Here is a 15,937-nt window from a genome sequence, read left to right as displayed (position 1 = left end):
TGGTGGACCCAGAACAAACCAACTAACAACTCATTTTTTTGGTACGACACACATTTTCATATAATCACAAAAGGGACCCTAGAAGAGAAGGAGACAGTGACAGTGACCTCTAGGACTGAACTTGCAGGTTAGCTCCTAGACACTTACTCGGGTTGAGACGCTGTACAAACTTATCTCGCTTCCCCAACGGGAAGAAGCCTGTGCACTAACCTTTGAGATGAACCATACTGTGTGTGCGTGCGTGTCGGGGGGAGTGGGAAGAGTGGGACGGGAGGAGCATCACTACTAACCTGAACACGACTCTCGTCCAATCAGAACCGCACTTGAAGCCAGGAGCACTGAAACAAACAACAGGACACCATCACCCCCAAGAGCCCACATGACTCAGGATATGAGGGCAGGTCAGGGCCTCTGGTCTCCATGCAATCCTCAGAAAACCAGCAAGACTGAAACGAAACCCACACCAGTGTCTTCAGTTACCTGAATGTCTGTCTGACTGCGTTTATTCGTAAGTCAATAATTTTTAGCAGGTCATCACGGGAGCAGCTGAGGAGTTCGGTTCTCTCTGGGTTTAAGTCCAGGGCAGTAATCTTTCCCAAGAGTTCCATCTCTCGGACGATACTCTCTGATCTATGAAAAAGACGGAAAGTCTGAGAAAATGTAACAGAGGTCAGAACCTCCCCCATTTCAGCCAGGATGTGACATCATGGAGAAAACGATGGGGGAGAAAAGGCAATTCAACCAGAATGCAATACTCTTCAAGGGCGGTGAAAATGCTCTCCACCCCCAACACACAACCTCAGCGACCCAACAGAGTCCACTGGTAGTTTGGAGGACTGGAACTCCGAAACTGGGACATTAATTTCCTTGCCATTTCTGCAATGATGTAATTGCCAATGAGAGCTTCTGATTAACATGAACTAAACGGGCTACTATTTAATTAGGATCATGTCAATTAAGCAATGACAACTTATCCAAAGGGACATACACTTGCTTTAGCGGGACTGGGCGGCCTTACATGGACAAATATGTGGTCTCTCCCTGGCTTCTTGCTAACAAAGTTCAGCTCAGGGGCCCTCCAACCCATCTTGGTGATTCTGACATGGAACTGAGATGCCTGGCAGCCCCCTCTTCCTCCTTTCACTCTCCCAGTTCTCTTCTGGGCCCCAGTTCACGCACAGCTCTGTGAACAGCAATCCTGGGCTGGGCCCTCTTGCTGATACAGCCAAGGGAGGTGCGGATCCTTCTGTAAACTTTCAAAGAAATGACTTCCTACCTCAAACCATAACCAAGTATGAGTTTATCCTCCTGTGCTGCCGCACCACCCTGGGACTCGAGGTCTTCATCTATCAAATTAGGGGTGCTCTTAAATTCCATGTTTCAGGTTCAGATTCCAACCAGTACACCTAACACTAATCACCAATTACCTGTCTCCTGACTGGCCTCATCCTAACTGGACCCCTACACCCTGTACCCACCCCAGCCTTGGCCCACCAGCAGGACTCCAGCTTTCTTCCCGTTTCTGGCCACTCCTCAGAAGCTCCCTAAAAGCTGCCCTCCTGTTGCTTCATATGCTGGCTCTCTGATTAACCCACTCTCACGCCTTCAGTTTTCCATGTGAGGACTTCTCATTCTTCCTCCAATCCAACCTCTCAAAAATTCTGTTTTTCCAAATGTCTATTAGAAACCTCAAACAACTATCCCTTCTGAACATGGTCACCGCACCCTCTTCCTAAGTCTATCACTTATTCTCCACCTTGCTTTACTTCCCCTTTCCTCACCCGCCACATTCAACTTGTAACAAACCCTGTCCAAATTCTCTCAAATCGATCCTCCCCTCCGCATCTCCCTCTGCCGCCTTGAGTTCAGATCCTCACTGACTCTTTGCTGATTTCCCTGCTCCCCAATAAACCCTATAAAGCTGCCACCAACGTAACCTACCAGACTCTCACGAAGCAATCCTTTGCTCAATACCCAATGGCTTGTAAGATCAAGTCACTCACAAATGGCGTCTAAAGCCCATGGCACCTGCACCCCAATGTTCACAGTAGCACTATTTACAATAGCCAAAACATGGAAACAGCCTAAATGTCCATCAACAGGTGACTGGATAAAGAAAATGTGGTATATTTATACAATGGAATACTACTCAGCCATAAAAACCAACAACATAATGCCATTTGCAGCAACATGGATGCTCCTGGAGAATGTCATTCTAAGTGAAGTAAGCCAGAAAGAGAAAGAAAAATACCATATGAGATCGCTCATATGTGGAATCTAAAATACAAAAACAAAAACAAACAAACAAACAAAAACAAAGCATAAATACAGGACAGAAATAGACTCACAGACAGAGAATATAGACTTGTGGTTGCCAGCGGGGTGGAGGGTGGGAAGGGATAGACTGTGATTTCAAAATTGTAGAATAGACTACACTGTACAGCACAGGGAAATATACACAAAACGTTATGATAACTCACAGAGAAAAAAATGTGACAATGAGTGTGTATATGTCCATGAATGACTGAAAAATTGTGAACACTGGAATTTGACACAACATTGTAAAATGATTATAAATCAATAAAAAATGTTAAAAAAAAAAAAAAAAGCCCATGGCAATCTGATTCAACCCACCCTGTAAGTCTCAGCTGCCCTAGCCTGACTTGCCCTCCCCGGCTGCTCTGTTCTGTTTTGGAATGTCTCTCAGTGGCTCTTCTGCAATGTGAAGCCTACTCACTTCTCAGGACTCATCTTGAGAGATGGCCTCTAACATCCTTGGACAAGGGTACCTGGCCCTGTGTCAGCACCCCCTGCAGACTTGTGTCTCTCTTTCTGATTACACTGGAAACTACCCAACAACCTAGCTGGTCATCTGTACCTAGCAGCTAGTAGAGAACATCAGACTGCTAAGATAATGTGGACCGGAGCTCACTTCTGCCATTTTCAGGGATTTTAAAAACACAACCCACACTCAAAACACCATCACAATTCTACCATGAACAGACCCTCTCCTCTGCCTCCCCACCAGGCTCTTGGGTGTTATACCGGATGTCCCAGAAGCGAATTTTCTTGTCAAAATGTCCACTCATTACACACTGCTCTGTGCAGACAATATCATTGCAGCTGGATCCCGCAAATACCGTCTTTATGCCTGAAAGAAAACCAAACATGAGTGTCAAGCAGAGGCCCCTCTGTGGCTGTACACATAACATCGCTGTCCTCTCTAAGTGATCAGAACTATTTATTCCAATGAAGCCTCAAGCATGAAAAACATTCACTACACTGGCACCACTCAATGAAACTGGACTTGAAATTCAAACTGCATCACACTAAATGCAGGCTTTCAGTGTGGAAACAAACACCTCCACGGTTAACATCTACTCGTACATAGAGACAGAGAGACTGAATTTCCTCACAGACTTTGCTGCGTAGATCCCAGAGTTTGAGGGTCCGGTCATGACTTCCAGAAACAATACGCGCATTGTCCAGCAGGAACTTGGCAGACAGCACTTTGCCACTGTGTCCTGTGAGTGTGTGCTAGGAGAGAGAACACGGCCAGGGTAAGCCTCGGGGGAGCCATGCTGGGAGAGTCAGTGGCAAACTGCCAGGGCGCTAGCTTCTCAGACACCCTGAGACCAGCTCAGGAACGCTCAGAGACAAAGGATGCACAGCTCAGGGAAGCACCCAGAAAGCCTATCTTTGGCTATTACCCAGGGATAAGGGACCAAGAAGAAGAGGATAAATCTCCCACCGAAAATAATACTAAAAAAAAAAAAAAAAAAAAAAGTAATAAAAAAAATCCAACACCACTAGTACCAACTTCACATGACCACATCCTCAAAAAAAGGGAGGGGCAGGACAGACGACCTGATTAGACATTTCTCCAAAGAGAACACACAAATGGCCAACAGACACATGAAAGTGCTCAACATCAATAACCATCAGGGAAATGCAAATCAAAACCACAACGAGAATATCACTGCACACTCATCAGAATGGCTATTATCAAAAAGACAACAAAAAACAAGTGTTGGTGAGGATGTGGAGAAAAAGGAACCTTCTATGTTCCTAAAAAAGAATGAAATCTTGCCATTTGTGACAACACAGATGAACCTACAGAGTGTTATGCTAAGTGAAATAAGTCAGACAGAGAAAGACAAATAACACACAATTTTACTTACAGGTGGAATCTAAAGAACAAAACAATTGAACAACTCAGAAAACTCGAGTGCTTATGGAGATGGGGGTGGGGATATGAGTGAAATAGGTGAGACGAGAGAGATTAAGAGGTACAAGAACTCCGAGGGATGAAACAGGTAGCATGGGGGATAAAGTCAGTAATACTGCAGCAACTGCATGGTGATGGGTGGTAACTGGATTCACCGTGGTGATCATTTGGTAACGTACAGAAATGCCGAATAACTATGTTGTGCACCTGGAACTAACACAGTGTTGCAGATCAATTATGTTCCAATTGAAAAAAATAAAGTACTCGGTCAAAGTTTTACTTAAAAGAAAAGTGCACAAAACATAAATAAATAGGATATCTGTATTAAGTGCTATTAGTCAATAAAATGGAAAAGAACAACTTATATACTCATGGTATCTATTTAATATTATTAGATTTATGTTGCCACATTAATCTTTGACGCTATAAAAAAGGAACATGTTTGCCTTCTCCCAAGCGTTTAACAAATACATGTAGAAATTTCCTGAATCTGTGCTTTTTACTGAAGCTATTCACATTTTAAACTACTAATTACATATGCTCTCTTTGCTATTACAGAAATTGCCGTGGTAACAAATATTACTCAAATGGAGACTATTTATAAAGGATACAGGTAAATTTAAGTGTCGGATGACAGGACATATCAAGCTATAATAAAATCATTCAGCACAGTATCAACTTAAGAAGCAGGAAGGGGCAGTCAGAGGGCCTTCTTGAAATAAGCTCTAATACAGATATCTGTAGGTACTCAACCATTTTTTAAAATCTGAATTATGTATTCAATTACAAAATTTTAAAATCCTGGATTTTACCACTGCCTCTGAAAGTCAGCTTCCTACTTCAAGTCAGAACAGAGGTTTGCTGCAGGCACAATTCATAAAAGGAAACATCAGGACTCTTTAAATAAACAGTTGAAACTCCCGGGGGTTTTCAATCAGAACTCTCAGCTTGAAATGTCAGATTATAACCACAGATACCGCATTCCCAACAATCAAATCTTTTTGTGACTAGCTGTGGGATGCCAACCATGGCATCTTCCCCGGGCTGCCAAGGAACGCAGAAGCGGGTCATCACCGAGTGTCAGCTGCCCTCTGTCCTGAAGCCCAGTGGGACAGGGGTGGCTGGGGATGGTGAGGATGCCGGGAAGGGGCCTGGGGAGTCAGCCCTTTTCATACTCACTTTTTCAATTCGGTTTGGTATCTTTACGTGTGAAAACCTCAGTCTCGGAAAGTATTCACTAACATTTTCTATCTAATGAAAATGAAGAAAGACCCTAATGTATTTAACTACAATTGCTAACTTACTGAGTTCCAACCTTGTCTCCCAAAGCAGAGATCTCAGCTTAGTGTTAACATTTTAGAAACCAATCTTTCCTCTGTGCTCAGTGGAACAACTCCACGTGAGCACAGGAACAGAAAACTTGGCCACACGTACTTCCTCCTTCAGAAGAAGTCCGCATGGATTCCAAGACTCCTTTCTCTCACATTTAAACCTCTCTGAAACTGGAACAGCATTTTACAATTGCTGCCAGCCAGGTGGCGGCTTTGCTGTAGCTGTGTGAAAACCTCCCACTGATCCTTCCGGAAAGACTAAGAAAATCCCAGCAATGAAGCTGGCATTGAATACAGTACAGGAATAGTGCTCAGTATAACTCACCCAGTCTGTGCAAACCTTGGGGAGAGACCAAAAACTTGTGTAGATACTTCTCATGCTATGTAAATCAAAGTTCTTAGTGAAAAAAAAAAAAAAAACAAAAACAAAAACCCAAAACCCTTATTTCATCAAAAAAACAAATTTTGTGTACATGCACTGGCTGTCTTCCTAGTATACAAGTAAAATCGCATTTCACGAACACAGGGAGGAAAAGACACCACTCACAAATGGGCTGTGAGAATGCACTCACTCTGCATACTTGACATGCACATTAGTATATTCATACAGTTCATGTGAAAATGTCCCACAAATTTATCCACTGCACTTTTAACTTTATAGCACAAGCAGATTTTCATGCGACAGCTGAAAATACACGTTTTAGGGTCCCGCGGTTTGGCTTGAACACCGTGGGTCTCTAACATCTGAGGAAGACTAATCTCTTCCTCACGTTGGTTGTGTAAGGTGCCCCCTGCACAAAGCACGTGGTCAACAGCATTCATTCTCCCTCTTTCTGTACCCCACCCCATCCTTAAAGAGTTTTCATAATTACTATAGAATAGCTAAACAATCTCCCAGCAATGAGGTTACAATTTAATTGAAATTGCCTTGGCCAGCAGACACCCAGATCACAAGTGAAGCTGCAGTGAACATCTATGAGCATACAGCTTTCCCTATTTCCCAGAATGAAACTGCTGGGCTAGTGGAATAAAAGAAAGGGACGTTTTTATTTCCTGGCTCTTCATATGTGTTTGTTTGCTTTTAAAGAGTTTGGACTTCTGTTTACCCTGTTCTTGGTGGAGACCTGGCTGGACCTGCCTGGGCTGACCAGCTCCATCTCCATGCTCTCAATGGTACAGAAGTTAGCCTCCTGCATGCAATCATTTTTATCATTAAAAATAGATTTTTAAATTATTTTAAGTGGATCAAATTTACTTAAAATTCTTTTATCCATTCATTGTTTTTAATATTTATTCTTAATATTTAATATCAAACACTACTTTCAGATTTTTATCTTCCTCTAATTTTAAAAAGAGACTCACAAGAGGTGGGGCACAGAGTCAGATGTCCCAGCAGCCTGAGCCCCAGCAGTGAGGCTGAGAGCTCTCTTCTCTCGGGCTCTGCATGGGCTCCCCAGTGTCGCCCACCATGCAGGCCGCTACCATTGGCACCAACCAAAGACAACTGACCTCAGAAAAACGCAGAACTTGAGGAGGTTTCTGAAATAAACACCCTTATCTGAAAGCCAGTCCTCACTGTGGCCACTTCTCCACATCGCCGTTAGAGAAGTGAGCAGGGTGGGTTCTTCAACCCAGTTCCTCAAGTCACAGCTTAGAGAGCAGCCAGGCAGTTTTACACTGATCGTTCAGATTTTTAAGGGAGCTGAAAACATCCTGTATTGAAAGGAGTCCTCTGGAACTTCAACACCAGGCTGTTTCAAGGATATCTTTACTAAAAGGATTTCAAAGCCAGCACCAGTTGATCCTGCATTCTGATTTCTTCCAACACCACCCCCTTACCATACACGCTAAGCAGACACTGACCAGTCTTGGATCTTGAGTTTCAGAACATGGATGTCCATTCATGTCCTCCAATATCCTCTGTAAACCAGGGTCTAGGTAGAAGCCAGAGCCTCCTAGACAGAGAGCCTACTTACTTCCTGGACTCGGGTGAGGGTTTCATGTGGCTTCTGTGGATATGAGAAACCTGTTTAAAAGGCCTCCTGATCTCCTTCATACCTTTACCGAGTGACAGGACACTATCTGTGAGCAGACCAGAGGCCCTCAAGCCAGCTGGTCCAGCAAAGGAGGCTACAGCCCTGGCACCAGCCTCCAGCTCATCAGCATCCACAGCTTGAGCTTGGTGCCCAGAACCCTCTCCAGTGAGACTCGGCCCACCTTTGCAAAACTAGTGCACTTGAGAAAAGTTTCCAATGTTATGACCTCTGTCATTCAGTTCTACCTCCAGGTCCCTTTCCTGTTACTTCAGACCCCAGAGCTGATGCCCAGCTGCAGAGAACTCTTCTACCAATTAAACCTATCACCCTGCACGACTAGCTGACTCCTCAGCTACTTGTTTTTCTCCTCTAAGAATCTAAAATGTAAGGAAGGCTGTATGTTCCTCCTTACTCATTAGACAGTTCTGTTGTATTCAATCTAGAATAATCCAGGCCAATCGCCATTCAAACACAGGAAAGTATACAGGCCTCAATCCAAATTCTCATCTTTTTATTTGTTAACTGTGTGACCTTAGGCAGTTCTGCGGGCTTAATCTGAACCTGTTTCCTCATCCACCTACCTCACGTGGATCCTCTGGAGGATTACAAGCGGTAATGTACCTAACGTACCTCACTACTGGGTCAAACACACAGAAGCCACTCAGGTGAAGTCCCCTTTCCTTTAGACAAATTAACAACTGCAGAAGTATTCAACCCTGTCTTAAACTTCCACTACGCAACTGATGGTTAAACAGAGATGGCATGCCACAGGATGGACCCTAACTCTGCCAGGAAAACGGGACTGTAGGGCTTTAACTGAAAACTCGTTTAAGTGTTTGAACAGACGTGAGCTGCTGCCCAAGAAGAGCCCAGCCCTGCCTGCAGGCATCCAGCTGTCCACCTCCCTGCTCCTTCATTCCAACAAGAGCCCAAAGCAGGCCCTTCAGATTTCACAGGAGAACACAATCTCTTGTCATTTTCGCATCTCAGGCTTTCTTTGCATGTGCTGCCCTGGATCCTCTCCCCACTAGGAATAAGGAATTACCACCCTTAGGCATTAGCTAGCATCTGACATTGGTAATTTTCCATACAGCTCCTTCAAGAAGATGGAAAGCCTAAGTGCTGACTGAACTGTGTGTTTCCGACCATTCTTCTCTTCCAGCTGCATCATCAAATCAGACCATCAGAAGCCACCTAATGGACCAATCTCTTGCGGCTCCCCACCTCTCTGTAGATTGATCTTTTAAGGAAAACCATCTTAATATCATGCCCTCTTGTTTTTCCTTTTCTGTCTTATTAGATAGAACTATTACAGTTTGACTGCACATATATATTATATGTAAATACACATACAATATGCTACACATTTTTTTGTTTACATGTATGTACTGATCATTGTTTCTAAGGAGCTTTAGCTTTTTAAACTTAAGTTATCAAAGGAATAAAGCCAACCACAAAATAAGAATCAACAGAATGCCATGCCCCCTCTTTTCCATGTGGGTTGACACACAAGCTTGTGGCAAGCTTTTCTGGGGGGTGTAAAATGCCTACCAATGTCAAGCAAATCCTCCACCAGCTCTTTCAGCGGCCCTCACTCAATGAGCACGTGTGAAGTTTGCTTCAATCTTAAAGAGAAAAACGTGTCTCCAAATTAAGGTATGCCTTCTGTTAGAACACGTGACTGAACCATCAAATTTCTGTCCTTGTCTTGGTGTCCAAGAGACTTCTTGGCAAGTTTGGGTTGAGATGCAGATCCCGTCCATGTCCCATCCCAGCGTTCTCCCTGTCCCACACCCACGTCTGGGCTTTGTTTCAGAGCTGTTTTATCTTTATTGGACTTCTAGACCCTCCTTTCCAGCTCTACTCTGTGAAGCAGCCGGTGCTAAAACAGCCAAAGTTAAGCTAAAATTGACGCCCACCAAAAATATCTAGTTCTTCTGAACAGGAGTATCCCAAGTCTTTCATGGAAACGTGATGGTTTCCTTTTGCAAATATTTTGCCACTGAATCTTGGACAAAGAAAGAATGTAAAGTGGAAACATACATTTTCCTAAGGAGGAAAGGAAAGGCAAGGGGACCCCAACATGATTTTCAGGACAACACACAAGTCTCCTAATTAATCAACCTGCCGTTTTCTACACTCTGTGACCGATAATCCACTGCATGAAGTTTGGAGATGATGCCAACTTTCATAACTAGGTCTTACCCGTAACCGATAGTCGTCCACAGTCCAGATTCGGCTTGCAAAGTCATTTGATGCCGCTAAGAGGTAAGATCCCTAGAGGAATAAAGGGAGGAAAGAAATATTAGTCAAAATAGAGGAATTCGGCTCACATGACACAAATTCCCCAATAACCAAGCTCCAGAAGATTTAGATGCCTAGCGGGGAGGGTATAGCTCAGTGGCAGGGTGAGTGCTTAGCATGCATGAGGTCCTGCGTTCAATCCCTAGTACCTCCAATCAATCAATCAATCGTCAACCTAATTAGCCCCCAAAACCAACCAGCAAACAAAAAAAAGGTTTAGATGTCTAACACTATACACCTGATCTGAACACCAACCGTTATAACCAGCAGCCTGTCAATTTATCAATCCCTGTTAAGTTCAGACCTCTTTCCTGAGCTTGCTCAATCCTGCCTGAGCGCTGTAAATGACGTCCAGCTCAAAATGGAACTAGTCTTTCTGTGTTCACTCCCCACTCGCTGCCACTCGCTCCAGCAAAAGCAAGTACTAATTCCCTACAACTGTCCAAGCCCAAAAGCCCGGAGGCACCGGCTCTCCCCAGCCTCACCTCCCGACTCTCCCCTCCTGGAGACCTTCTTGTCTCTGACGTGTCTCACTAGACTCTCTCCTCTACACTGGTACTGCCTCGGCCCAAACCGGGGCTTCTTCTTGAGTCTGGAGAGACACTGGATGGGTTACCACAGAACTGTCCCCCCTCCCCAGTCTTCAACACAGTCACAATCGGCACAGAACTTATGTAGTCTACATGCACCCTCCTCTAACACTGATTTAAGACAGAAAATAGCAGAGAAACCAGGTAAGTTATTTTTAAATTTCAAGAAACAGATGTCTTAAATTGTTTCTAAAAATTTCTAAACTCACCTATTTCCGTGGATATTGGATACTTACAGCACTATCAAACTCAATACTTGTAATTCCTGCATTACTGCCGGAGAGGGAACCCTTGAACTCAGATTTGTCTGCATAAAAACAAAGATTAAGAAAGGAAGGTTAAAGAAAAAAAAAAAAAAAACCGATAAAGCCAACGTAGACATAAAAATGAGGATCCTGAAACACAATGGAAGCCAATTATTTGGTCAAAACAGCAGCCTTCCTGCATCTTTACAGAGTAATCAGATAGCAGGAACAAACAGAATAGTGAGACCAAAATACACAGCTGGTCAGTCCTATGGCAATGAACGTACAGGCAGGTGCAGAGCCCAGCATTTTCATGTGGGTTCTTAAGTTGTTGTTTCCAAGAAATTTAGTCAACTCCCTTTACAAAAGATAAGTGCAGGAATTTAAAAACATGGCAATTGACCTGGAGACCAAGTTGATTTAGTTATTTCTCAGTAAAATTTTCTAATTTACATAAACACATCTTTGGATCTGATCAGTATTTGTGACAACTTACCGATCACTTCTGTAGAAACTGACCATTAAAATTTCAGAACTCAGGTATGAAAAGAAATTTGTATTTGTAGTTATGCGTACTGGCTGTTAGTCAGAATGCCGGTAAAGCTAGTCACTCTACCTACTCACTCTACCTACATGAACCCAGGATTCTGCCACTCCAACTGCCTACCAATGCGCCCTTCCCTCTCTGCCCAGCCTCCACCACCATCAGGCCCAGCCACACACCCCTGGGCTCCGTTTTCAGACAGCTCTGGTCACTTACACGGAAACTTTAATGATGAGAGTATGAGTCTCAATGATGTGATTATGTTCCTTGTTTTAAAAGGGAGCTTAAGGATGACCTACATGGACAAGCCAGGAAAACAATTAGGGAACCATTCAAACTGAATTCATAAAAGGGGAGCACAGAATGGTACACATGTCAATGAACAGCTTTTTCTCTTAACTTCTAAATGGTAATAACAATGATATAAACACTGGTTTAGAGCTGTCAAGTACATTTAGGGACAGGACTATTGACCTGGTGGATGAACCCCTGTTCTGAATTTATTTGCAAAATATAGCACATTTAATGCCTTTTCCTGGTTCCTAGTTTTCATTAGATTTTCACAAGTCAAAAGAAGGCCAACATCTACTAATTAAGGACTTTATAGACAAAAATATTACTGCAAATTTTAAAAATTATTTCTTTGGCTTATGCCCAAAACACTAGTCTATTTGTTTGGCAGGTGACACAGTGTCAAAATGTAAAAAAGGTCAGTAAGTGCTATTCTACACAAGAGACCGGCCTCAAAAGACCAAACACCTTATTAAAAGCTCTTTTACTTAGATGGCACCAGGAGAGGCTACACCAAGGAGTTCTGCTTCTGACAGAATGAGCAAGGTCAGGTACTCCTACTGGGTGGAAAGTGGCAAAAGAGTGAAAAACAGAACCCCCAGAACTATTTCATAAAAGGCCTCTTGGACTTGGTCTCTTCCAAGATTCAGTAAATATTAGCCAAGTGGGGAAAAACGACTGAATAAGCTATTGTGGAGGAAAGTTCCTATAATTTAGTCAGGACATGACTGGTACCTGTTCCAGAGAACCATAAAAGCTGCTGCCAAATACTGCATGTTACCTCTGTAGACCCAGGAGAAACTTTTCATTTTATTAACACAAATTATGCTCTGGCACAAATTATGTCAATATTAATTTTGACTAATGCTTACTTCCTCTTCAGCAGCAAAGAGGTAACACTGGTCCTAATGGCTGCTATCTCATTTTCTTACAAGTGTTTTTACTGACCAAGGAGTAAAACAAAAATATTTCTAGTGCTATTTCTTTCTAATCACAAGGCATAATCAAAATAAACTACACGTGCATATTTTTAAAAACTAAATACCATAAAATTTCTCTTCTTATGATACGGCTTTACTATTGTTTTGTAAGTATCAGCGATTACCATTCACAAATGGGTAAAGTAGCACAAATTTTGATGGGCTTCAAGCAGCTCTAACTGCCAGGGATTTAACTACGAAGTCACCTCCATGAAAATCAAAGGCCAGGGCAGGCAGACAAGCCTGGTGCTCTATGTGAATATGTGCTCTAACCACGGGCTCACTGCATTGCTCTTGCTCCGAACACATCAAAAGCAACACACTTGCTTCCTCAGCAGCTCTACAGCTCAGGGGGGCTGTTTTGGAATAAGCAAGAGATTTACAGTCTTAACACCCAGCTCAGGTGCTAGTTCCACCAAACCAGCCAGGTCAATCAGCCATGTAAACCCAACGTCTCTGAGTTTTCATCTGTCAAACACAGGCGATACCTACCTGTTTAACTGCACAGGGCTATCGTGAGAATTGGAGGAAATAAAACAAAGGTATGATGGTGATACTTACTGTTGGACAGACAGCATGTAGGCTGCAACTATGGAAACTTGACAAAGTGGTTCCTATAAAACCCTTGAGCCTATTCTTTGATCTTGCCTTATTAAAAATGCATGTATATTTAACTGATTATCAAAATACTGAAAGGTTGAGATGGTAATAATGCTCTGGTCAGATGATTCCTTACACAAAATACTGTATGTTTTGAGAAGATGAACAATTCAAAGATTGCCTGAAAGCAAGGCCAACCAGATGCCACCAACACAGCTTCTTTCTGTACACTCCAGCGAGATCTCACCTCCAAACACTTCCCAAAGCTTCACCCTCCGATCCATGCCTCCTGTGGCCAGAAGCCGGGAACCCGGACTGAACTGCACAGCGTTGACCTCCCCATCGTGAGCGTCCTGCAAGACAAGTGCCCTATTTCAAACCCAATCACTGTTGTTCCCAAGAAGGGCGCAAAACAAGTGAACGCTCTGAATGCCTAACCAAAGGTTTAACACCTGTCATTGAAGAGGGGACACAAACACAAACTTGGGTGCCTGGCCCAGGGTCTCCTAAGAGTCTATTATCATTAAATTCTTGCATTCAAAAATCCGTGCAGACCAACTGCCTCAAGTTTGTCTTCGCATTAATTTTATTTCCTCTAATAATGCAATTTCACTGTATATTCTACTATGAACTTAACAGCTGAAAAGTAAGCCTATGATTAACGGCTTCTTTTGGTCCAGACTGCATTAATACCACGAATTAAACTATGTATCGAATTAATTTATAGCACAGCTTCTCATGATTCAAAAAAAAAAAAAAAGTTTTTTTTTTTTTTTTAAAGCTTTTCATTTGGTTCTCCTAATATGCAGAGTCCTAATGAGCAGACACCAGTCCTATTGCCACACACCAGTGTTACAGTGGGATTCCATACAGTTCTTTCTGGAAACAACATGGCACTAACGTTTGTTAGCAGTGTGACGCCTGCCAAGTTTCTTAACTTCCTGAAGCCTGTCTGCTCATCCATAAAAAAGGATTTCTGCAGGTTTTGTGACTGTCCCTGATCATGACTAGACCTTCAATAAAAGTAACAGGTGTTATTTTGGGAGAACTTAAATTCTTCATAGGGAAATTCTGAGACTGGCATCCATACTGGAACACATGATCTGAAAAGATGGTATGTGTTCCAGAAAAGAAGGAAAACCATGTAAGAAGCACCTCATCCTAGAATGGGAAGAAAGAATACTAGATGTCACTATGACCTCCTCTCTTAAAAGATACTGAAATGTTTATGGGTGAAATACTCTGAGATTTGCTTTAAATTGCCCCAGCAAAAGTAGGGGGTGGGGAGAGCTAGTAAGTTGGCAAACGTGGCTAACTAAAGCTACCTGACAGGACGATGGTACCCAGAGGTTCTTCTACTCTCTACTCTGCCTATGTTTGAAAATTTTCATAATAAAAAAGAGGGGGAAAAGACTGCCAATACATGGATTATAAATATTGGATAATTAAACAGATCATCAATCATTTGCCCAAAAGGTCATTTTGGGAAGACAAAAATCTGATCTTCACATTTGCTTAGGGCTGAAAAAGATGCTCGAAAATATTGAGAACGTGGCTCTTAACTGATGGGGGTACAAACATCACTTTATCATCACTTTGCTTGGTGATCTGATTTCCAACCACCTCGCTGGTGTCCCAGTGCTGAAAAGTTGTCAGACAGGTGATGACACAGTTTTTCACTTCACACAATTCCCCTCTCTTTTTTTATGATATCCTTCTACTTGGGAGGTCTCAGATTGAAAACTTGAGATCATGCACAATCACGCCCACGGCTGCCACTCATCAAACTCCTGTGTAGCTGCTTCTGTTGGACACTTGCCAGCTGTGAACCCTTCACTCTCGGAAACACACACTGACAGAATCCCAAATTATCAGCTGCTCCATTACCCCATACACATGACTTAAATGTGACAGGAGAGGAAAAATGGGCTGCTGGGAGCTGAGGGCAGGGAAGGGACTGTGACATTAAGTGCAATCAGACCTTTTACCAATCATCATCGACCTCCGAGGTGCCTAGCCTGTTAGGGAATCACAGGAGTGGAGTGGGAAGGGGCCATAATGGTCCCTAATCCAAACCCTCATCCAGAACAGAACTCTCTTTACAACAACTAAGGTGGCCAATTGCTCAGCCAGTTCATTGTAGGGAAATAACTACTCAAGTTCCTCTTTATGGCTGAACTGAAAGCTCTCCCTACATGAACTCCATCCCATTTTTATAACAACTCTTTTTCTCCCTGAAAGCTGGCCCCTGTAACTCACCCCAAGCAATCCAAGAGTCAGTCCAACTATTAGGGCTCTGCTCTGCCCTTCCACCCCCTACCCCCTCACTGGCTAGCCCCGAGCCAGGGACTACACATCTCCACAGGCCATTTCCGCTCCTGCTCAGTCACCCCAGCTGGGACAGGATTATCCTTTAGAACTAAGACCCAACTCCAAACTCCAGATGACAGCTGTGGTATCACAGTGGCTTCTGCCCAGGACTGGCTCCTGCTTCCAACCATGTGCTCCTAATGGTCAGAAGTCACACATGGGCATAACCTGTGAAGTCAAGAGCTGCCCTTCCACAAAAGACCACTGACTAGAATCTCTCTAACCTGGAGCCAACCGCTGACGACTGTGAATCATCCCCTAACTTCTCACCACCCTAATTAGTTTTCCCCTTGCCCCGTCCCTCATGCTACCAACCCTCTCTCTCAGCTAGTCCTGGATTACAGAGGGCGGTTGTAATAAATTCTGTTCTCAAGCAAAATACATAGATTTTGCTTATTTTATCAAAGCAATTTTGCTT

The 15,937-nt window shown here is 43.3% G+C and overlaps 1 protein-coding gene and 2 non-coding genes across 5 annotated transcripts in view; all 3 read right to left on the bottom strand.

The window, feature by feature from the left end:
* The window catches only part of ATG16L1 (autophagy related 16 like 1), a 35,605-nt gene that overhangs the window by 1,638 nt on the left and 18,030 nt on the right, over positions 1–15,937 (bottom strand). For all 3 annotated transcript variants that reach the window (XM_010948172.3, XM_010948171.3, XM_010948170.3), the window contains 7 exons: positions 13,397–13,502; positions 10,726–10,796; positions 9,801–9,872; positions 3,417–3,537; positions 3,046–3,151; positions 481–630; positions 291–338 (listed from right to left, as the gene is read on the bottom strand). In XM_010948172.3, the coding sequence (XP_010946474.2) occupies positions 291–338; positions 481–630; positions 3,046–3,151; positions 3,417–3,537; positions 9,801–9,872; positions 10,726–10,796; positions 13,397–13,502 (674 nt within the window). The remainder of the gene's footprint in view (positions 1–290; positions 339–480; positions 631–3,045; positions 3,152–3,416; positions 3,538–9,800; positions 9,873–10,725; positions 10,797–13,396; positions 13,503–15,937) is intronic.
* LOC123614894 (small Cajal body-specific RNA 6) lies at positions 5,172–5,406 on the bottom strand. Its single transcript, XR_006722376.1, has one exon.
* On the bottom strand, positions 14,877–15,152 carry LOC123614893 (small Cajal body-specific RNA 6). The gene has a single exon (XR_006722375.1).

This window comes from Camelus bactrianus, chromosome 5 (assembly GCF_048773025.1).
Source record: "Camelus bactrianus isolate YW-2024 breed Bactrian camel chromosome 5, ASM4877302v1, whole genome shotgun sequence".
Taxonomy (NCBI): domain Eukaryota; kingdom Metazoa; phylum Chordata; class Mammalia; order Artiodactyla; family Camelidae; genus Camelus; species Camelus bactrianus.
The sequence above is the reverse complement of the archived record's forward strand: the minus strand, read 5'-3'. Positions and strand labels throughout refer to the sequence as shown.